General features: G+C 41.1%; 1 protein-coding gene across 1 annotated transcript in view; it reads right to left on the bottom strand.

Moving 5' to 3' along the window:
- The window catches only part of LOC139699001 (zinc finger CCCH domain-containing protein 13-like), a 74,395-nt gene extending 51,219 nt beyond the window's left edge, over positions 1-23,176 (bottom strand). Inside the window, exons 1-9 of the mRNA XM_071597995.1 lie at positions 22,533-23,176; positions 18,022-18,103; positions 16,045-16,460; positions 14,828-14,861; positions 10,922-11,397; positions 8,352-8,692; positions 6,625-7,018; positions 2,124-2,282; positions 1,780-2,039 (exon numbers count right to left, since the gene is read on the bottom strand). Of these exons, the coding sequence (XP_071454096.1) occupies positions 1,780-2,039; positions 2,124-2,282; positions 6,625-7,018; positions 8,352-8,692; positions 10,922-11,397; positions 14,828-14,861; positions 16,045-16,460; positions 18,022-18,103; positions 22,533-22,765 (2,395 nt within the window). The 5' untranslated portion in view covers positions 22,766-23,176. The remainder of the gene's footprint in view (positions 1-1,779; positions 2,040-2,123; positions 2,283-6,624; positions 7,019-8,351; positions 8,693-10,921; positions 11,398-14,827; positions 14,862-16,044; positions 16,461-18,021; positions 18,104-22,532) is intronic.
- Positions 23,177-23,396: the final 220 nt, after the last annotated feature.

Raw genomic sequence — 23,396 nt, 5'->3', positions numbered from 1 at the left:
CGTGACCTCCTTACACTCCGCCATCAACCGGTTATTGAAACAGCACGACGCCATCAAATTTTGAGTGAAATGGGGCAAAACCAGGGAAGAGACTCATGATATACTCTAGACAGCTTATGGTAATAATGCTATGGGTAGATTGGGTGCTGTTGAGCTGCGAAAGTTGTTTTGGGAGGGTAGAGAAGATGCCAAACGAAAATTGAGGACACCCTTTGACTCCATAAAGTGATGAAAATCTCGCTCGAGTGAAGGCTATGTTCGACAGGGATCGCATATTAAGTGTCCGCATGGTTTCTGATGAACTTGGCATCCCTATAAGCAATGTATATCGTCTTTTGACTAAAAACATGGGCATGAGAAAGGTGTGTGCGAAGTTGGTGCCGCGAGTGCTCTCGGGCAAAATGTCTAGAGACATTTGTCTTTGCAGACCCTTAAAAATTTTGTAACACCGCAACTCCGAATTATCATTAAACAAATTTCTGGAATACATAGCCACAGACTTATTAAGGCAATACTTCAATGCTGTTTTGTTATGAATTAAGGAAAAGCAATTGCAATGCGACACTATTCATGAGAATATCATTTGTGAGAGGGGGAAAGTAATTTTCACTGACTCCGTTTAAAAGATGTGAGGATCATCAACGACTGAGGAATTATTTAAAGGGAGCCCTGTGCGGTTGAAGAAGTTTACAAGAAGAATCGGGATCCAGAGCATTGTGAAGCGGCAAGCTCTGAATCAAAGGCAGTAGCGAACTTGAACAGTGACTTCAAGAAGCTCATAGATTCTGAGAGCCACCTGCCTCAACATGTTCTAAATCGTAACGAGACGGTTCTCTCTGGGAAGAAGATACCAGAGCAAACCTGTGCTTGTAAACATAACAATGGAAGGGAATGCAAGGCCCAACCTCAATCCAAGGAAAGGACATCTCACGCTGCTGTTTCGCCGAAATGCAAGCGGAGATTTGAAATTCAAACCCCTGCTTGTTTACCACTCCACGAGCATTCATCAAGTCCAAAACAGCCGGCCAAATGAGAATTGGAGGTCATGGGGAACTGTTCCATCTCACCATTCATACAATGCATTGTCCTGATGAGGCAGTGACAATGCATAATGTACATTTATTCAACGATTTATTGATTTATTTATTCAACTTATTAAATAATAACTTGTTTATTAATATTCCTATTTGTTTTCACAAATTGAATTCGCATTCTGTTTGCTTCATTCCACAATAAAGTAAAAGGTAACTGTGACACACAATCCTAAACAATGTATGTATTATTTACTTTAATAAACTTCAAGCATAATTTATTCTTTTCAGCATGAAACGCAGTATTGTATTTTAGATTAATTTACATGCAAAAATTTGTGCCACAAAACAAATATTTTCCTTTACAAGAAAAATCACGGAACGGACCACGCTCTTATTTTTAAGGTTACACCGAACTCCATCATTTTCCATCGCAGAGGCACACTCTTCACGATTCTGTGCTGGATGAGAAGCCGTGGTCTTGCAATGCTGCCTTTGGGCATAAAGAGTGATGCCACATGGGAAGGGTAACGCACTGACATCAAATTTTCAAATGTGGACCTTTGTTATCAGAAAAAGAACTACAGGGATTGAAATGGCTTTAAAAAAATGGAAAGGGCTACAAAACATTTACGTCATTTGCAACAGCCACTTCTCAATATTCTTAAACCAAGACATCTGGTCTCTCTGGCCATAACGCGACACTCCCGAGGGGAAGGGGAGGGGGGGGGGCAAATGGTGGACTCACTCTTCCTCCTGTCGTCCCGGCTGCCCTTGTCGCCGAGCATTGGCATGTTATCCCGGCGCCCGCCGCCTCGCTCCTTCCCCCCGCCGCTGCTGCCGTAGTCCCCATCGCGGCCCCTGTCATCCTTGCCCCTCCCCCTGCGCCCCCGCTCCTCCCTCCGTTGCATCTCTTCCTCCCGCTCCTCCCGCCTCCGCTGCATCTCCTCCTCCCTCCTCCTCTGCGCCTCCTCCTCCCTGCGCCTCTGCTGCTGCTCTTCCTCCCTCCTCCTCGCCGCTGCCGCCGCCTCCTCCTCCCGCTTCCTCTGCACCTCCTCCTCCCTGCGCCTCTCCTCCTCTCTCCGCCTCTGCGCCTCCTCCTCCCTGCGCCTCTCCTCCTCCCTCCTCCTCTGCACCTCCTCCTCCCTGCGCCTCTCCTCCTCCCTCCTTCGCTCATCCTCACGCCTCCTCTGCGCCTCTTCCTCCTTGCGCCTCTCCTCCTCCTTCTCCCGGCCTCGCTCAAAGTCTTTCCTGGACGAGGGCAAGGGGAGTCAAAAACAAATGAATGACACAACACGCACAGGCAGGGATTTATGGATTCCCCTGGCTCTCTCCCACAGAGCACTACGCTCTGCCTGGGAATGAGCAAACGAGCATATGTATACATCCATGCAACGGAGCTCCGAGCCTGAGGTGATGAGCATGGCACACATGAAGAACCTCAGTGATGCAAGCAACGCCTAAGGTAAAGCAAAAGCGACTCAACATCTGCGTAAGCGTGGTAATCATTAAATTGCAATGAGGGGTTAGGTAACATAAAATACTCCATATTCTCCATCTTTCCCCAAAATAAATACAACTCTTTATCCATCTGAGCAAGTTAGCTTCTACTTTTCTCATTCATTTCAATTTTGTTTTCAATTATGAATATGTACATATCGGAAATTTAGCTAATGTTACTCACTTTTTTGTACCTTATTCCCCCAAAAAAGCCAATATGTTCACATCATTCAGCACACATTTCTGTTTGCTCAAAATTATCATTACTCTAACTATGATTAATTCTATCAAAACACTTTCAATAACCAGAGAAGGAGTATTTCATTTTTAGTTTTGCAGCTGTACACAAATTAGAACAATTTGCCTTCATAATTTCCATTCAGAAACATTGCATTCCGCAAATTCTAAATGTTTTTATTGCTCATCCTATACAACGCCTATGGGTTGCAAAAGGGCCTTGAATTTTTTTCAACCAATATACCTGCTGAACCAATCAGGGAAAATATTTCAAATAGTTTTCTACCACCGCCTAGTATCATATCTTTAAATACAGAGCCTGTGCTCCACCTCGCAACATGGATTTAGAAAAATCAGGTCCACTACAAGAGCTGCATATAGCATGGTGATTCAAATACTTTTAGGCAGGGTGCGGCAACATAACTTCTGTTTTTCAATTCAATTTGCTTAGGAAAAAAGGAGGTTTTGTTGCCGCACTCTGTACAACAAACTTTAGGATTATTTTTTGATTTCGCGACAGATTTTGACTACAGCAATCATCAGCTACTCTGTTACAAACTGAAACATTATGGTACAAGAGGCACATCTTATTAATGGAAGAGAATGGCATCAGCACATGGAGCTCTCCAGAAATGGCTCCAAATTTGTTTCACCTGGTAGAGAGGTGAACTGGTGTTCCCCAGGGTTCTGTACTTGACCCCACTTCATTTTTAACTTACGAGGGTCATCCGGAAAGTAGTACCCGTTCGTGCCGCATGAAGTGCTGACGACGCGAGTAGCCGCTGGACGAGGTCAGATAGCTTCAGTGGCTTGTCTGCCTTCTCTGAGCCAAGTTGCGTGACGCTAGCATTGCCTGTGTTGTTTCTGTGATTGTTTACAATGTTTAAAAAAATTGAGAACGCCGCCAGTTGTGAAGTGAGGGCAGTGATTAAATTCCTCAATGCAAGAAACGTTCGCCCATGTGATATTCATCGCCAATTAAAGGAGGTGTATGGAGACAATGTAATGGACGAGTCGTCTGTTCGGCGGTGGTGTCGCAACTTCAACATGGGGAGGGGGAACACACACGACGATGAGCGTTCGGGGAGACCGTCTGTCATTACAGACCAACTGGTGAGCTCAGTTGACGAATTCGTGAGGAACGATCGGCGCGTCACAATTGATGACATCTGTGAGCATTTTCCCAATGTTTCTCGAACAATTGTTCATGAAATTGTTAAACACCATCTGCATTATGCAAAAATTTATGCAAGATGGGTCCCTCGCGTATCTCAATGAGCTGGCGGCGAAGGACTATGCAGCAGGAATACAGAAACTTGTCACACGTTATGACAAATGCCTTAATTTGCTTGGAGATTATGTTGAGAAGTAGTTTAAAGTATCCTCTTTCAAATAAAATTTTTTATGTTTGTTAATATTTACTTTTGTGTCTTTATTTCACGAACGGGTACTACTTTCCGGATGACCCTCGTATATTAATGATCTTAATGATCTACCAGATAAGCTCAAGTCCATTAAGGGAACAGACCCATTATTGTATGCTGATGATACAAATATTATTGCATCAAGATAGATAGATTTATTCGCCATATAACAATACATAATTGTATAGGATTCGTTAAGACTCAATTACATTTATAGGTGCATTAATTGTACGTTCGAACTCAGAAATCAATTGGTTTCCTATTTCTACAGAAATATTTGACTGAAGGTCTCTATTACTAAATTCCGAGTTAACTGTTTTCTGTTTTAGTTGTAAACTACTGACATTCAGCCATTGAGCAACTGAATTCACCATAGCATACATATCTATTCCTAATTGAGATGATTTCATACGACCTGCTATTAAACTTATGTCATCCGCATAGAGCTACCATGTTAATATTTTCTCTGGAGAGATTATGGCTTTTTCATTCTCATTCACACACACCAGGAAAAAAAGACCCCAACACGGAACCTTGTGGAACACCATATTTAATAGTTTTCATTGTTGATTTGTAGGTAGCACCATTTTTTCCCACAATTTCTACATACTGTTTCCTATTTACCAAAAAAGAAGTAAGATGAGCTACTCTCGTGATACCATAATGTCCTAGTTTAGTTAAAAGAATACTAGATTTTGCAGAATCAAAGGCTTTTGATACATCCATATTTACCCCTATAACATGCTTTTTACCACTTAAAGCTTGGGCAATTTTAGTTACATAATCACTGCATGCAGTTTCTACACTTTGAATTTTGTGAAACCATGCTGGACTGAAAAAGAACTTAATTTTTTAAGAGAAGTTTTAATAGTCTTGCTTCCATCAATGTTTCAAGTATTTTTGAAATACATGAAATTAGTGAGATTGGCCTGTAATTATTCAGGTGATCTTCGGCCCCCTTTTTATGTAGTGGAATGACTTTGGTTATTTTTAATTCTTCAGGAAATTGCCCAGTTAGAAATGATTCATTGGCTATATTGGTAATAGGTAGAGTGAACGATTCTTGACAACGTTTTATCAGATAATTTGACATGCCATCATGCCCACTGGATTTTTTGTTTTTTAGTTTCTTGATTACATTTCTAACTTCATTTTCTGTGGTGGGATTTAAGTAAATTGATTCACTAATGTAAATTACTTTTTCTATGCCATCATTTAGAACGTTTTTCTGTGCTGTTGTTTCGCCAATGATATCTATAAAGAAATTATTGAATTTGTTTGCCACATTTTGAGAATCGCTGATTTCTTTTCCATCAATTGTTCTTGAGAAGCACTTATTTTTTCCGGGCTATGATATTTTACTGGAATTTTCATTATTTACTACAGACCACAAAGCTTTTGTTTGATTGATAGAATTTAAAATAATTTGTTTGAAAAGGTGATTTTTTGCTTTCCTAAGCAGCATCCTATACTCGGACTTCAGTTTATTCCTTAAGGGGTATCAACATCCTCCGTGGACAGTTCAACAGAAAAAGCAGCTGAGGTAGCACAGGCTTTCAATGAATGGTGCCTTCTTAACTTCCTACAACCCAATTTAAACAAGTCCAGCCTGATTTATCAAGCAAAGCATTAACCTTAAATTCTAGGACCCAATTCCTGGGGGTTATCCTGCATAGAAACACTTCTTGGAAGGAACACATTTTCAAATCACGTGGTAAGTAAAGTTCCTTATGCTTCCTCATTTTCTGTAAATTTAACGGACTGTCATCTTGGATGCAAAGGGTAATATTTCTCAATAAAGGTCCATCCACGATTGCCATAGCCACCATACAGGACATGCAATGACCTAAACCAGCCATTTGTCAGAAAACATGATACCGCTCATAGACCCAAAGCAATGGTTAATGTTATTTAAACTTCCAAATTAAATTAAATATGAAAGATAAGTACCTGTTTACAAGAAAAAGCTGTTCTACCTATTGAAAAATAATATGTTCTACTCTGTAAATGAATTATTGGAATTGTCACTACACATGAATTCTGACTTAGCCAAATAATATGTAAACATAATAGTATATTGGCTAGGATACAAATAAATGCGCATATAGAAGTATTTTTTCTAAAATTGTGAAGTATATATCTGACGTGTTCGATATTTTTGCATGTGTGTATAAGCATCAAATTTCCAGACAAATAAATACATTATTATTATTATTGTATTTTCCAATTTTTACCCCTTCAAAGTATGGTCATAACTCAGACGGATGAAATTTTGAACTGGGCCAACTTCAAAAGGAAACAATTCAAAGGGTATTAATGTACCAATTTCAATGCATGCCAATAATTTGTCGGCCTGTCTACCAGGACGACTGACTTTGGAGCTCGTGGCAGTAAGAGTACACTCGCACTGAGCACGAAACACTGTCACTCACCTCGAGTCAGATCCTCGACCCCACAAGTCCCTCGCCCCACTCCTCCCTTCATTGCTGCCGCCTCCACGAGTGGCCGGGGGCAGCAGAGAGGGCGATGACCCTCGCCCACCTCGCCTGCCCGAAGAGTCCAGGCTCGAGTTGCGGCCCCGCCGGCTGTCACTCATGTCCCCCTTGGCATCCGTCCTCCTCCCGGGCGAACGAGACATGTGCTCCGCTCGACTTCCCTTGCTTGACCTCGGGGACCTGCTCCTATCGCGCTCCCTCTCCCGACCCCTCGACGGCTGCTGCACTTGAGATGGAGGTGGCGACGGAGGTGTCCTGCCCCTTCGATCCCTCCTGTCGCTGGACAAGGAGCGCTTCATGTCGCGACGCCCCGGAGATTGGTGACGCGAAGCTGAAAATGTAATAATAATAATAAAGTTTACTGGTTCCAATATGAAGTGTTTGCAACAAGTATGGGACACGTCACATTGTATGCTCTTATTCTTTGCAAACATCGTTGAGTGGATATTAGGGAGTCAGCATATATTTCAAAAAATAAAAATATAAGTAAATGTGCAGAGTAAAAACCAAAACAGGAGCCTGGAGGAATAACGAGAATATTTTCATATTTAATTACGAAGAAAATCAATTACGTAGACAAAGGGACATGAATTGATCACCTGAATAGCAATGATGATCACAAAGGACTTGATACAGTTCACACTTGATTTACAAAAAATTATCTATTTCACTTAATTTTCTCAGTGGTATTTCCAAGAATTTCACACCAGCACATCCAGGGTTATTATCAAACATGGATGAGTTGTGGGCAACAGGGGATATGATTTAAGTATAAATGTACTTGATCCAACAAGAGCACACAGGAAAACACTCACAAACAAAGGGCCTCGCTACTGGGACAATATTAATCAAATTGAGCAACTTCAACAGATAATAACAAACACGGAAAGACAAGGGAGTGTGTCAGATATGCAAATGAGCATTTGTGAGAGTGTCAGCTCTATGTTTGTCCCTGGCACCGAATTTGTTTCCGTAAACAGTCACGGATAGAGAGTACGTGTTCATGAACCCAGGTTTCCGTAATGGAGTCCAGAAGGATCCCATTTGGGTTGAGTGTGTATGTGTGTGTGCGTGTCTGTAGTTGGTCACTGGCCAGGAAGTAACATTCCCACAAACTGATGCAGGAGGGTGTTCTGGTTGAGAGGGTGTGGTCGGTCACTGTTGTGGAATTTCTTATCTTACAAACCATCAAAAAGAAATGTAGTTTTCTTCGCAAGACGAATGGTGATAACTTATTATCGCTTTCGGCTATGGCTATTTCTTTTAATTTGTAAATTAAGTAATGGTGTTATTCAATTTTTACACAAGTTACTAGGTTACTGAATAGTAAATTAAACATTTTTTTGGCATCCTCGAGAAAAGACAAGGCTTGGATGAGATCTTTCCTTTCAAACTTGCACTGTGGTGATGACATGCAAAAAAAGATTCAAGACAGGGCCCAAGGCCCCTAAAGTTCAAAGGGTGAAGTGGATATCTGCAACATTACAGTGTTATTGCAACTGTATAATTTTCTCTGATGTGTCCTTTATTTGAAAACAAAATCCTGGGACAAAATAAATAATCTGATTTGGATTATTGGTTATGTGAAAATGAGGAATGGCAGAGTCCCTTGGCAGCTTTAAAAGGCATTGCATTTCCAACAAGTGGCCGTCGTCACTACTCACTGCTCTTGCTGGCCGCTCCAGCTGACCTCCCGGAGCTGCCACTCCTGCGGTTCCTGGAATTGGAGGAGAGGGGAGGGGGAGGAGCTCGCGGGGGAGGGGGAGGGGGGGGAGGAGCGGCGGCTTGAGGGGAGGCCGACGAACGCCTCCTGTGACTGCCTCTGGAGGAAGATGCGGCCGGGGGCGTGCCTTTCTTCCGCGGCTGAGAACTCTCACGTCGCCTAGACGACAGCGACGATGACGAATTGCCATGCGAGGAGAGCTTCTTGCTGTTTGAGGGTGGGGGAGGCGGAGGTGGCGGTGTAGAGCCACGGCTGCCTCTTGAACCTCCACCTTTGCCCGACCTGAGGCAGAAATAAACATCCACCCATGCATACTCACAATCTATACACTCTTAAGGTAATTCATCAAGTTAAAAGTTATCCCCCCTCACACAATATGTCCAGATTACCCATCCAGTCTTCCTCATGTATTACTTCCTTTATAATAAATATTATAAACTTTAATCCAAGGAAAGGACATCTCACGCTGCTGTTTCGCCGAAATGCAAGCGGAGATTTGAAATTCAAACCCCTGCTTGTTTACCACTCAGAAACTCCACGAGCCTTCATCAAGTCCAAAACAGCCGGCTAAATGAGAATTGGAGGTCATGGGGAACTGTTCCATCTCACCATTCATACAATGCATTGTCCTGATAAGGCAGTGACAATGCATAATGTACATTTATTCAACGATCATTTTAAGGCACATTTTTACAAAATTTTGAAGTGCCGGTAAAGAAAATGTCTATAGAGAGCTTTCTAGGTAAAAGAAATTGGGTATCTATCATAATTAATAAATTGTTTATTTACATTCCTATTTGTTTTCACCAATAAAAATTGCATTCTGGTTGCTTCATTCCACAATAAAAGATAAGCTGAACATTATCCACGATTTTAGACAATATATATATTATTTTTTTATAACCTTATTGCATAATTTATTTTTTTTATCGCATTATTACAATTTCACATTAATTTAAAGGTGAGAATTATTTCCCTAAACATTTTATTTCACTTTCTGACAAAGATCACGCAATGAATCATGCCTGTTGAACAAGGTTCCACTGTATATTTAATAACAAGCCACAATAGAAGATTCCTTCAAGCCCCTTACCTTCATTTGGCATTTCTCACCCACTAAGGGAAACTTTTAATAGACCTGAAAATACACTCCTTATCTTTTGTCATTAAAAAGGAGACTATGGAGGAATTACTGAGCTGAGCCTCCCACATTTTTCTCTCTCATTCAGCCCGAGATATGTACATGCATATGTGAAGGGCACTTCAAATTTTGGAAAGTCGAAACATAATACCTAAAACTTTAACCCTTTTAGTGCCAGCCTCTCTTCCCCGGTATACGTGAAAATGCAGGCGTTGTTTTGATGCATTTGCAAGTTTTCACTTAGGAATTTATACAAAGCCTAACATGAATGTGTTTTAACTAATTTTATTTGTTTAAACTTTAAATAGTTTAAGTTATGATACAAAAATTCAATGATGCTGTTAGACATTTTCACATTTAGAAAAAAAGTATAATTTTAATATTTATTATTAAAAAATTTAAACTTCTACTTTCAGATTAGAAAATTTGTCAAAATAAGTTTCTACTACTAATAACTTTGCTCACACAAACAGTTGAATGCTTTTGACATTTTTTAAATAGTTACACTCCACCATCAGGGATATCCCTCCAAACATAAAATCTTTCCGAGGATCAGCCACCACTTCTCCCCTATCCAAATCTTCAAACAGGGAACTCTAGGAAGGAGATATTATTTTGTTATTTTGACAAAAATTAAGTCCAACAGAATGAATAAGTGAGCAATCATTTTCACTGCTGGTCTTTCCCAAGCAACACCAAAAGGCTTCTATGGAGAATCCCATGGCAGAGCTAAGATAAAAATGTTTCATTTCCTTTTAACTGAATTATCATATGTCATTGGAAAATGTTAAGGACAAGAGGGACGAGGCGTAAATAGTGCTCTCTACAATGATGACCTTATATTAATACAAAGGCAACCTAATTGTAATACAAAGACTAGCTTGTAAGTAATACAGAGATGCATGATAAAATGTAAGCTTACTATATCTCAGCCCACGTTGATATGGCATCTGCTGCACAAGAAGATATGCTACAATACACAGGACTCCTTATGTTCAAATAACTCAAGTGTGAACATACATTCAATTTTCATCATGGAAAATATGTCAGCATTGATAAGAAAGCATAACAGGTACTCAACCACAGTCTACAAAAGCTTTGCGAAGCACAGAAAAGTGAAGGTGAGAGTGAAAAAACACTCGGCCGATGGATCAGCCCACTGGCACTAAAAGGGCTAAATAAGCGAACACCAACCATCTAAATGATCATACTACATCTAACTACGAATGATTTCCATTGTTTTCCCATTGAGGTACTTATGTCAGAGGTTTTTCCAAACCCGTAGCGACTCCCACCGAGAAGACATCGGCCTTCCCCGTGGGAGGAAAGGGACGAGCAGTGAGAGGGAAGAAAGAGCAGCCGCCACCCACCTGCCCGCGCCGCTCATGCCGTGCATCGCTGTCCCCCCCTTCCCCTTGCCACCCCGCCCACCACCTCCTCTGCCACGCTCTCCACCCGAACTTGACGAAGTCCGCGACCTGCTCCTCGAGCGACTCCTCCTCACTTCGGCAGCCTTCTTCACCATGCCACTGCCACCGCCCCGGCTCGGAGTGCACACCGGACTCGCTGGCTTTGGTTTCTTGCCACCGCTGGACGGCGCCTTTGGCTTCCGGGCGGCCGACGAACTGCGGCCAGGGACGCTCCTCGAGTGCCTCACCCCTCCTCCGCCCACTTTCCCCTTCCTGAGCTTCTGCTGGCGTGCGCCGTGGCTCGAAGTGGACGTGGATGAGCTGCTTGACGAGTCGTCCTCCTCCTCCTCTTCCTCCTCCTCCTCCTCACTGCTGCTCGTAGACTCGGACGTTGATGAGTTGGAGCTCATCGAACTAGACGATGACGACCTTGACCCCTGCGATTGGTGTCGCCAAAAACCAAGAGATACAAGTGCCATCAGCCTCGACACATATCCCACAGTATATCCATAAGCAAGAGGAGGCAAAACTCAATTCACATAAAATAAAATGTCACATCTTAGACCTAATCCATTTTGAACCAGGAAAATTTGGACTTTCGACATTTGGAATTTGTTATTCAGTCATAACGCAGGACTAGTTTGGCATACTCATAGTTTTTATTCACAAAATAAATTCATTGAATTAAAAAGTTGTTGGAAATGCAAGGTTATTTAATGTCAAAATTTGCAATAATACAGAATACACAAGATACTAAATGTGCTTACAACAAAAGATAACATTATTTTTTCAGTTAATAAGTCTTGCTGACAACTCAAAACAGGATACATACAAGAAACGGATAATTTTAATTGTCCACACATGCCATGTGATACCACTGTTACCTCATGATGTTGCAGTGGGCTAACACACTCCAAACAATAATCACTTTTCCATGCCTTGGTTTCATTTCCCAGTCTAATCAAGAATTAACTTCCAGGAAAAGGGAACTAAATTAACGTCCTAATGCTAATTCTGTCTCCACCACAATATGACCCGCCACGTCACTGATTCCAACCAGCTAATTTTGCTTCGATTAGAATGGAATTCCATAGGGTAAGAACATTAACCTCGGACATGAACAAAGTTTAACTACTCACTCATTGCTGAGCACATTAGAAAATCATTTAGATACAATAGAATGAAAATCAACGCAAGCAAAGCAAAGGTTATGAGGTTTTAGAGATGGAGGATGGCTGAGGCAAACATTAAAATGGGAAAGAGAGCAGGTGAAACCAATTAGAGGTGTCTCGGACCAAGGTAGTCACACTAGCATGGATAAGAAACCCTTGCGTTACGCAAAGAAGCTTCCACATGGAAGAGAGAATTGACGACAGGGACGTTCAGAATGTGAGACATTCTGCAACTGGGGGGCAGACTTAAGGGGCAGAGACTATGAATTGCACCTCCATGCTATCCTTGAGTTTCCTCTTATTACTTTTCAATCCTACATGACCTGTCTCGTAATGGTAGTGGCCAGTCATATAACTGATTGTGGTTCATTTTTCTTCCCTCTTTTCGAATAACAAATAGCTAATACTTTATGTGAGTAAACCCTTGTTTTGAATTGGGTCTCCCTCCAGCATGCATACAAATTTGTGCATTACTTGATAGATTTTTACAAGATTCGTTGGTGTATGTGCATGCGAATCTTGGTTACTAGTACACTACTAGGTCACCTAACACACCCTTGCAGTCACTAGTGAGGCATTATGCAGATATAAATGGAAGTGAAGAAAAGGCTAGTTAAAACTTTCACATGGAGCATAGTTATGTGCAGTGCGGAAACGAGGTCACTGAAGAAAGATGATAGAAGTAGATTGGAGGCTTTTGAAATGAGGGTGTGGAGAAGGATGGAGAAGGTGAAATGCATGGAAAGGAAAACAAATGAGGAAGTACTCGGTATGGTGGGCAAGGAGAGGGGTTTGTTGGGAGCAATCCCATGGAGGCAGGAAAAATGGATTGATTGGCAGTGGGATGTTCAAGGCTTTGATAGAGGGGAAAATGTTAGGCAAATGAGGTTAGGGCAAGAACAGGACAGAGATTTTGAACAGGATGAGGGGAAGAGGGAAGTACTCAGAGATGAAGAGGGACCTGATATAGGCTAGGTTGCTGGATTGTGTTTTGTTAGGAGTCACAAAATACTTTTTTGGTAGTTATGCCCATCCGAAAACCTACCTTAACCACTAGATTACTTAATAATAAGTGATAATAATATTTGCCAAATACCTTTGTTCACATTTGTTCATGTTGTATGCCACCACGTCATATTCTCTTTCTGTCTCACCGTTCTGGCCTAATTTCTTTACCACACAGTTCTCTTATATATTTCTTCCTTCTCTCTTCAATCTTTTCTGTTTCAACTATTAATTTACCTGACTTATCTGTAACTATTAACATAGAATTCCCCTTCTTACTTCCCGATAGTGATTTAACCCTGCTGTAGAGCGCACCAATTTCGCCCTTTCTCTGCAAACTTTCCATATCCTCGCACTGCGTCTTCCACCATGCTTCTTTTGCTTTATTTGTTGCCAACCTCAAATTTTTTTATTTAGCTCTTTGAACTTCATTTTGCCTATCTCTGGTTTAATGTTCTTCCATTTTCTCCTCTCATCCATCTTTGTAATCATCTCATCCGAGAACCATGGTTTCCTTGTATTTTTTGCGTTAACGGTTCCAATAGTGTCTTTTGCAGCTTTTGATATCCCTTTCTTGATACATTCCCATTTTTCTTCAATAGTGCTCAGCTCCTGACCATCCTCCATGATTTTCTCTACCGCCTGTTTGTATTCCTTCCTTTTCAACCCATTTAATGCTTCTACATTCCATTTTCTAACTCGCGGCCCATGCCTTATCTTTTTGAAACGGACGCTACATTTCATAACAACTAAATTGTGGTCAGAGTCCGCATCCGCTCCCGGGAAGCTGTGCGAATTTATCACACTGTTCCTAAACCTGTGTCTAACCCGAACATAATCTACCTGATACCTTTTTGAGTCACCTGGTATTTTCCATGTATACATGCATCTTTTGTGGTGTCTAAACCAAGTGTTGGTCATGACTACCCCGTCTCATACAGAACTCAACTGCTTTTTCCCCGTGGTCATTCCTCGTGCCTAAAACGTAGTCCCCCACCTCATCATTATCTCTTCCTTTGCCTACAGTTGCATTCCAATCCCCCATCATTATCAAATGTTTCCCTGCAGGAACACATGCGATTATGTCCTCCAACAGATCGTATATCCTATCCACTACTTCCTCCTTAAGATTGCTTGGTGGCATGCATACTTGAACAATGACCCATTTCATTGGTTCTGCTTTTATCTCTACTAGCAATATTCTATCCGTTGTTTGCTTTATACTGACTACGCTTCTTCATACCTTTTTATTCAATATTATGGCAACCCCTCGTTGGCTTTTTCCCCTCCGCTGTATAATTCCAGTATTCCCCGCTATCCTACCATCTCACCTCAAATTGACCTAAAATATCTATATTTCCTCTTCCCATCTCCCTTAATATGCTCTAATTTTCCTGTTCATAGCATTGTGCTATCATTTCAAGCACCTTTTCTAAATAATTTGGTATTTTTCTTTTGCATCTTCTGTCTTGCTTCTGTCGGTTTTCCTTAGCAAGGGTTTCATGAGATGGCAACTACGGAAGCCTTGCCTTTCCCACTGCTGGGTCCAAAACACAGCCGATCGTGCTAAGCCCCGTAGTTGCCAGGAATCACTTTCTCTATACTGTCCATCATATAAATCATGGGAATAATAATTGAGGTTGTTGCCTGTTGCCCTCCTCTGCTTTTCATGTGACGCTATCTCAATGGCTGCCCCACTGGAGTCAAGATGCCTTTGCAGCCCCCTCACTGCCTAACAGACACTACCTTTCATTTGGTTCCTCATCTTGGACCTATCCGTCATGGGTCAACCTACCAGGAGCAATTATCATTTCTCCTGCCAGTACAGCTCTAGGGATCATCGGAATGCATAAGCGATTCCACCATATCAAGGTGTGTATCATTGTAGTCCATGCATATTTAAATATATATACGCCACTATTGTCATCAACAAATTCTAGAGCAATTTTAACATCCACAAGAACATTGTCAGGCAGGTGGCAATCCTGAAAACTTGAATGTCCCTAGGTTTCAAGGATATTCCACAACCACAGTAGGGACCAATGTCACTGACCAAGGACAATTGCAAAACCCCTTCTAACGGGTGGAAAAACAGGATCAGTGAATGCAAACCCAATTTATAAGTGGAACGTGCTGACTTATAAATTGACCAAACTTTCTTGTCTGTGGGCAAATCAATGAAAACCTGAATGATGATTGTCATTGGTCCATGGTGATACCATGGACCAATGACACCATTTCAAAAGCCTGTACCTAAGTTGCTGAGAATCTGAAATAAGGCCGGGATAGTTGTCGGGGGATGATGACAGATAATGGGTAGTTGAAGACAATGACAGAGGGGAGTGTGTTGGTTCAGCGATGTATAAGGAGGAATGGATAAGGCAAGTTGGACAGCATGAAAATTGGCAAAAAGTGTGGGGAAGAAAATAGGGCGAGGGAATGCTGGGGGAATTTAAACATGATGGCCGGCAGACAATCCAGAACCCATGATGATGGCCAAGACATTCACAAGCTGGCAGATTCCAAGAGTGTTCATGTAACTGGGAAATGTTTTCTCGCAATTAAAGGTGGTAGAATGGGTGGTCAGTGCACAGCTCAATAGGGCTTACAAGAGAGCAGCAGGGACAGATCCCCAAGTGACCACAATGCTTGAGGGTGCTTTTTAAGGATCCATCAAAATCACTCTCGCAGGGCTCGTATAATACTAAAACGAGACAGAGAGCACCCAGGGGGAGTCTCGCCACTTGTCTGCAACCAACCCAGTCTCCCTCACCCCTGCCCCCTCACCCCTGCCCCCTCACCTTCCTCTTGCCCTTCTTGGACTCTTTTGGACCCCCCCCTCCGGATGACATCCGCTTGCCACCGCCACCACCACCACCCCCCTTCTTCGCGCCCCCCCCTCCCTGCTCCTGCTCCTTCTCCCGCCGCATCTGCAGCTCCAATTCCCGCTGCAGCAAGCGCCGTCTCCTCTCCAGGGACTTCTCGTCCTCATACTCCAGCTCCCGCTGGTCCCACTCCTCCCAGTCCACATCCTCCCCCGGCGCTCCACTGTTGCCAGGGGGGGGTACCGGGGCCCCTCCTCCCGACCCCCCCTGGTGCCGGGAAGATGGGCTCCCTGCTCCCCTCTTGCCGGAGCCCTCGCCCTTGGGTGCCCCCACTTCCTGGGACGAGGGAGCATTGTGCCCACTCGAGGCACTCCTCTTGGACTGCGATGATGACGACTGCTGCTGCTTCTTCTTCACCACCACCGCAGAGTGCAGCCGCTTGTTTGGGTTGCTGCCCCCTTCGTCCCGACCACACTTGGACCCCCCTCCACCTCGACTCTATTGGCAAGAGAAATCGCACCACATTAAATCGAAGAACGGGCAACCCGACCCAATCAATCGCTATTCAATACAATCAAACAGTCATGGGTTAAAATACCTATCTCTCTCCTGGACAGTATGAAACTCAGCCGAGGACACTACATAGTGCGACACCTTATTTCAGTGAGCAGGCACACAGGCTTTCAGTCAACAAGACCAGTCTGCATCTTTACTCGCAGTATAATTAATCATTTTGGGCATAACTTTGTGGAATTGTTACATGATGAATAATGTCAAAATAAAACTTCACAAATCCACATGAACTTTGATGTGACCCAGGTTTCAGTGCAGAGCAGCATTATCAGGCTTTACTTTGTGGCCACACTGGAGTTGAAAACACATTAACAAAAGTCATTCCTGTCTGGGGATCTATTATGAATGGTAGACCATGTGGCGGCATCTTTCCATTTTAAAAATAAAATGGACTTAGAATACGTAGAGAGAACTTTAAGCTGTGGTAGTATTAGTAGTTATTAAGGGAGGCGACCGACAGCCGAGGTCATTTGCACCATTAGGGATGGATGGGAAAGGAGGAAGGATGGAGGGAAACCCTGCATCGCCATTGGCCTACTCTTTGATGGCAAGGGGTCAAGCAGTTTGACGTGCCATCGGACAGATGGCGTACTCTCTCAAAGTGATCTCCACCAACCACCTCAATTTAGGGATCGGGATATTACCAATGAAACAACATTTGCCGTCACCAGTATTGGAGCCTGGGCCTTCTCAGAGGCAAGGCAGTACATTAGCCACCGCACCACCCCAATCCCCTGAGAGCACTTCAAGTTGAGTATTCTGCTCATCAGATCGGACGTTCAATTGCATGGCTTCTTGGCATCTTCTGTTAACTGTCTCAGGTCAAACAAAGTCCGGTTTCACTCCACACTTCCTCTCCCGTTCCCTGGAAATTCTGCATCTACCAAATTATCAGCACTTATCCCTAACAGCAGTATGTCCTGTCCGGCATATGAACTGGTCAATAGCCACCTGACATAATAATTATGGCTACTCCAACAATAAACACTGAAATAGCAATACCACACCAGAGGAGGGACCAGTCATACAGAATTTTCAGTGTTAAAATGTTTCATCAAGGCGAATGACTTTAACACTTTAACAAATCTTCATTTTAACGCATGTTAGCATATGACTCCACTAAAAGTCACTCTCTTAGTCTCTCCCAAAGTGCTTTGAACTTGTGGTAATTGTACATTACCAATATCATCATTTACTAGACTTCCACAACAGAACAGGGGCTACATTATTCAACAAATGCATGACCAATTAAATAATTTGTCTAACTCTAGGAAAACATCATTACTGGTCAAATGAATTTGACGCATGCTATTTGAGAACCATGAAGTCCTATCATCAATTTCAGTAATCAGAGAATATTTTGATGATATCTACCCATATAACAAAAACTAAATAAATTACAAAGCACCAATTTCGGCTAGCAACTGTTACTGGCTGTATGAACCATATATGACACTTATATTAATTTTTTCGAGGCAAATCATACCTTGCTCTGTTTAGAGTCATTGGCTTCCTTTTTAGCGGCACGCTGTTTGGAAGGGCTGGTCAAAGTGTGCGTGTTGGAATACCTAAACATAATAAAGGAAACGTGATTTAATATCTGAAAATCTTACGGACAATATACATTACTTTTAACACTGTACATAAGCACACTGAAGAAGCAATATTTAGCAAATGAATGGCACTGGCACATCACAAAAAACATACAAGCAGGGATTCACTGGGCACACTGGGATTTAACTTTTCATTCACCTTCTGCGAGCACCACCATATTCCCTTGGACGCGACAAAGGTTCTTCAAGCAAAGTCTGTTTGCTCGCAAAAAATCCATTTGTAGATAAAAAGTTACGATAAACTTAGTAGTGTACCCAAAATGTTAGAGGAGCTAGGCTGGGAATCCCACTATAGAGCAAAAGTTAAATTACAGATTAAATCTCTCGCATCCATTGGAAGGACCTGTCTTTAGCAGTGATGTTGAAAATGTATTATTACTCCCATCATAATACGGTAGGAGAGATCATTTCAATATAATAGTAGGAGAGATTAAGTGTAGAACAGATAGATTTAGGATTCCAATTTTCCACAAAAATGAAGGATTAGAATAACTTAGTCCAAACGTGGTAGGGGTAAAAATATGAGGGACAACATTAGTCTGGTGTGCATTCATCCCCTGCCAAATACCCTAGTGGTGCCTTGAAGGGGGCTAAAAATCTTAAAGCTTTTGTTGATGATTTTAGTTTCCCACAAACTCACTTCAATTTTCTACATAATCACATTTGTTCCGTAAAAAAATTTGCTCATTATTTGATAGATTAAAAAAAATATTTTTTCCTTTTCCATTCCTCTCCCATATCCTCCCTTATCCCTTACCCTTCCTGCCTGGTGCTTGCACCCCCTGCCACACACCTTTTTGGTGGATTGTGGGGTATTCATGCTGAATTGCCATTGATATTCTCAGCACTTCTCGCAATGCTGGTATTAGTACGAAGCATTAACGAGAGGCTGTAACCTTTTGATTCAAATTATTATAATGAAAGTAGTGCTTATGCACAGTAATGTTCTTATATTTCATCATTCCAATGAGATAATTCTGGAACACAAGTTACCCACAGTAATGATGACTAAAACCAAAGGGCAAGAATACCCCTACAAATAAGTCATTCATATTTAATTCAATTAAAAGGAAAATGCATCAGTAATTTATACCTCTCTTGCCCACCACTTATTTTCGAAATAAAATAAGGCAATTTCAAGAATGTGCACACCTCGTCCTAACTGCTCACTCCAAGGCTTTTTTCAAGGGTGTTTTCAAGATTTTCTCATTCTCAATGCGTTTCCTGGTTGTCTGGGAGTCTATGATTTGAGGATTATCATATTCACAGAGTTAGGATAAGAATAATTCTGAGGAGTAGTATTTTAGTTCACTCCAGAGTGCATATATTTTGAGCAGAGCATACTCAAATAGGGTCGTTTTGTTGAAGATGAGACATCGTGGAGGTCTTCCTTATTTTCACTGCCAATAAATGCCTCAAATCCAATCACTAATGATGATGCTCATGTTACTCAAGTACTCCAATGGGCCTCTAACAGTGGTTTTTCCTATTGACTGACACTTGACTGGCTCTGGTTTTGCCACAAATTTATCAATTCCTCCAGACAGTGCACACTGAACTTAAAGATTGCATGATGCAAATTTAAATTCATCTTGAGCCACATGCTCACGGTATTGATGGACAAGAGAAGGCTAGTATTGGTTCCAAGCCACTTTACTGTCCCTCAAAAGCTAGAATTAAGGTTCGGGTTAGCCTTTGGATTTAAATCAGTACGTGGAGGACATAATTAAAGATGCATGGGAAGAACTGACGATGAGAATGAAAGTTGGAGGAGAATCCCTAAAATCAGTTAAGTTTGCTGATAATCAAACTCTAGTTTGTCAGTCAGTCAAGGGGTTGCAGGCAGTGATGAGTGAATTGGAAATTCAGTGTGATAGAAATGGGACAAGAATCAATATACATAAAACTAAGTTATGCAATTTTCTAGAAAGAAAAAGGCTAAGCTAATCATTAAAATAGGAGGGCAAAAACAAGTAAGTAGAAGAATTACACTGGGCAAAGATATTTTCAGAAGGAGGGATTTGATGACAAGGACATTGAGTAAAGACGTTAAGAAAAGGTTGGTTAAAATTTAGATATGGAGCGTAGTTTTGCACGTAGGCACGGAAACATGGTCACTGAAGCAGGAGGATTGATGTACATTGTAGGCTTTTGAAATGTGGGTGTGGAGAAGAATGGATAAAGTGAAATGGACCGAAAGGCAAACAAACGAAAAAGTGGTGGGTATGGTGAGATGGGAGGAGAGGGGATTGTTGGGAGACATGAAAAGGGAGAAAGAAAAATGGATGAAGGGCATATTGATCAGCCGTGAGATGTTTAAGACTGTATTAGATGGGAGAATGTTAGGCAAACGAGGAAAGGGTAGGGATAGGATAGGGATGTTTGGACGGAATGAAGAGAGGAAGGGAATACACAGAAATGAAGAGTAGGATTATTGTATAGAAGGAGGCTGGATTGTGTTTTGCTAGAAAAAACAAAATATTTATTTGGTAGTTGGGCCTATACCTACCTTAACCAGTAGATTACCTTATAATAATAATGCTATAGATATTGATATTTTCAATAACACTTTCTGGGCATCCCCCTTCTGTGATGCATGAAAATGTGCAATTAATAAATATGTAAACACTGAAAAAAGATCATTTTCTCAAATGACAAAGCCCATCCTGATTTTCTTCCAAATAGTAAGTTTACGGTAAACTGATGTATAAGAAAACATTTGAAATGAATAAAAATTGGGATTTACAAAGTTACAACTATTTTACTAAAAGTAAAATAATTATAACAATTGCATATGATTTTAAAATTTATGATGATGTTCAACCAACTAGTATTCTATATTCTTGTCCATAAATAGAGTAAAAAAGGTAACATTATTTGACGCCTAACAAATAAATGGTTTATATGTTAGGTGTCTATAAACAAATGGTTTATAAATGAGCAATCTGCAACTGTCAAACTACTTTTGAATTAGGAAGAAATCATTCCAAATGAAATCTTTTTCCAACATGGATTACCAAATACTGTTCCATATTAATTAACCCAATTAAAAAAGAATAGGTTCCATGACCTATTTGGAAAAACATTTTTGGTAATAAGCAAAGAAATATATTTTTGGTAGTTTGTTGATTACTGAAAGATGTGTATGGAACATGTAACAATGACTGCAAATATTCATTTCAGACAATTGCCATTCATTGCAATTGGATATTAAATACAAACGTAGTCACCAAATACCTGAGTATGTAAGAAGTAAATTATTTATATAGGAAGGGAGACATGAATTCATCAACTGTATAGCACTGATGCTTGCACAAAAAATGATTAAGCTACGACTTAAATGACAACAAAATTACCTATTTCCCATAGTTTCCTAGGCAATCATTTCAGAAATTTCACACCAGATTAACAAGAGTTCTTAGCAAACATAGCAGATTCAATAGGGAGTTCTCTTCAAGTGATTACAACCTCTTGTGCTATAACTGTGCACATAATAGCACTGGCAATTAAATTGAACATGGCTTTGTTTGGCTGCACAATGATAGTAGCATGGAATATATACATACAGGGAAGTGTGTTGAATTTAAGTCACATCTAACTTTGGGTAATGCAACCAAATGTATTTCGTTCAATTTTTTAATGAAGGGATTTAGCCTAAAGCTCATTTTTTTAAAGTAAATACCTACCATCAGTGAGCCTGCAAATAATAAGTCTTACATTAGAAACATACCTTGACTCAGCAAGGCTCAACCTTGCCCTTTTATATGGTATTTTGCCAGTTTTTTCAAAAGTTTTCATGCTTAAGCGCAGATTTAATGTTTCAGATGGATCCTCACAAAAAAATTGAAACATGGTGCACATAAAAGTAAACTTGCATACACTCAACTCACACCCAAAAATTTAACTTTATTGGCTCAAATGATATAGACTTAAACACCTCACAAAAACGACTCTTTTCTAAAGTGGTCATGCAACCACTGCCAGATGATTTGGTATGTATTTACCCAAACATCCCATTTACGAAGAAAATATTTGATTATAACTCGGGTATGTTAACACTAAAACACAGAAGAAAATCGTGCTTGATATGTTAATTACCTGATGTCATGATATTATGGATGGAAAGATCCATATAGAAGGGGCTAAATATTAATTAACAACTTTGAGGAATATCATTGTAATCCAGGGTTTAATTGTCTAAGTACCTGAACTTGAAAACTCGAAGACTTTCAAGTAGAAAGCTTGAAGACCTAGCCTACAATTTTTCTGAAAGCAAATACAACCGAAAAACTTGGATCTGTTCCACACTGTCAACTGCAGAAATTGTATGAATACATCCGCGTAAAATTACCATCTAGAAGCAGCAATTTATTCAAAAACTCACTTGCAACTTTTCCCAAAGGTGCAACTCCCATTCTGAGCCCACTGCCGACAATAGTTGTCACCGCTACTTGGAGCACCTCCCTGTTGGCTCGAAGAGTTCGATGCTGTGGTCTTCGTTCCCAGTCTTTCAAAGACACTAGGCCTTCTCTGGGAATCTTTGTTTGAACTACTGGTTTTTGAAGACGTGGGAGGAGAGGGCTCAACTGTAATCTTCCGTTTTGTTTGTTTAGACATGGTTCATATCACCAAAGGAGAGACTAAAATAATTCCAAACAATAAGCTGTATACAGATCTACGTTCGGTCCACTTCATTCTTCGGTTGATAATAGATAAAGGGTTCCATTCCAGGGACCATGCATTGAATTGCTTGACTCCACCAAATTCCACAGTAATTATTAAGTGCAAAATCGGACAAGGGGTCACAACAGCAGCAAAATGCCATTAAATATCACGTTTTCTTTACTCCGTATTTGCATACATGAAATGAAGATAGTTGTTCATCGTGGCATTTCTGCATCGGTACAATTATCCACTGCATATGCTGCATCTATGAAAATAACACTAAAACCCATTTCCACAAACACCACAATATCACTTCCGAAAACTATGGAAACCATTTAACCCATGAAGCGACCTCTTTGCCAATGGCGGACATAGCGGCAGTCGCAATAAAAATCCTGTGATTTTGGTTATAGATGGCGCATGCCTCGGCCCAGGGATGCGCATGGAGTAGGAAACAGGGGACGAGAAATACCACGTGACATTAGGCAAATGGTAGCGGCGTTTGAAAAGTATGAACCACTATGATCAATTAAATGTTTTAAGTGAACTTTTGCAGTATATATAAATATATATAACGAATATA

This window comes from Hetaerina americana, unplaced genomic scaffold, assembly GCF_022747635.1.
Source record: "Hetaerina americana unplaced genomic scaffold, ioHetAmer1.1.p SCAF_9, whole genome shotgun sequence".
Classification (NCBI taxonomy): Eukaryota; Metazoa; Arthropoda; class Insecta; order Odonata; family Calopterygidae; genus Hetaerina; species Hetaerina americana.
This window is presented reverse-complemented; position numbering and strand designations above follow the sequence as displayed.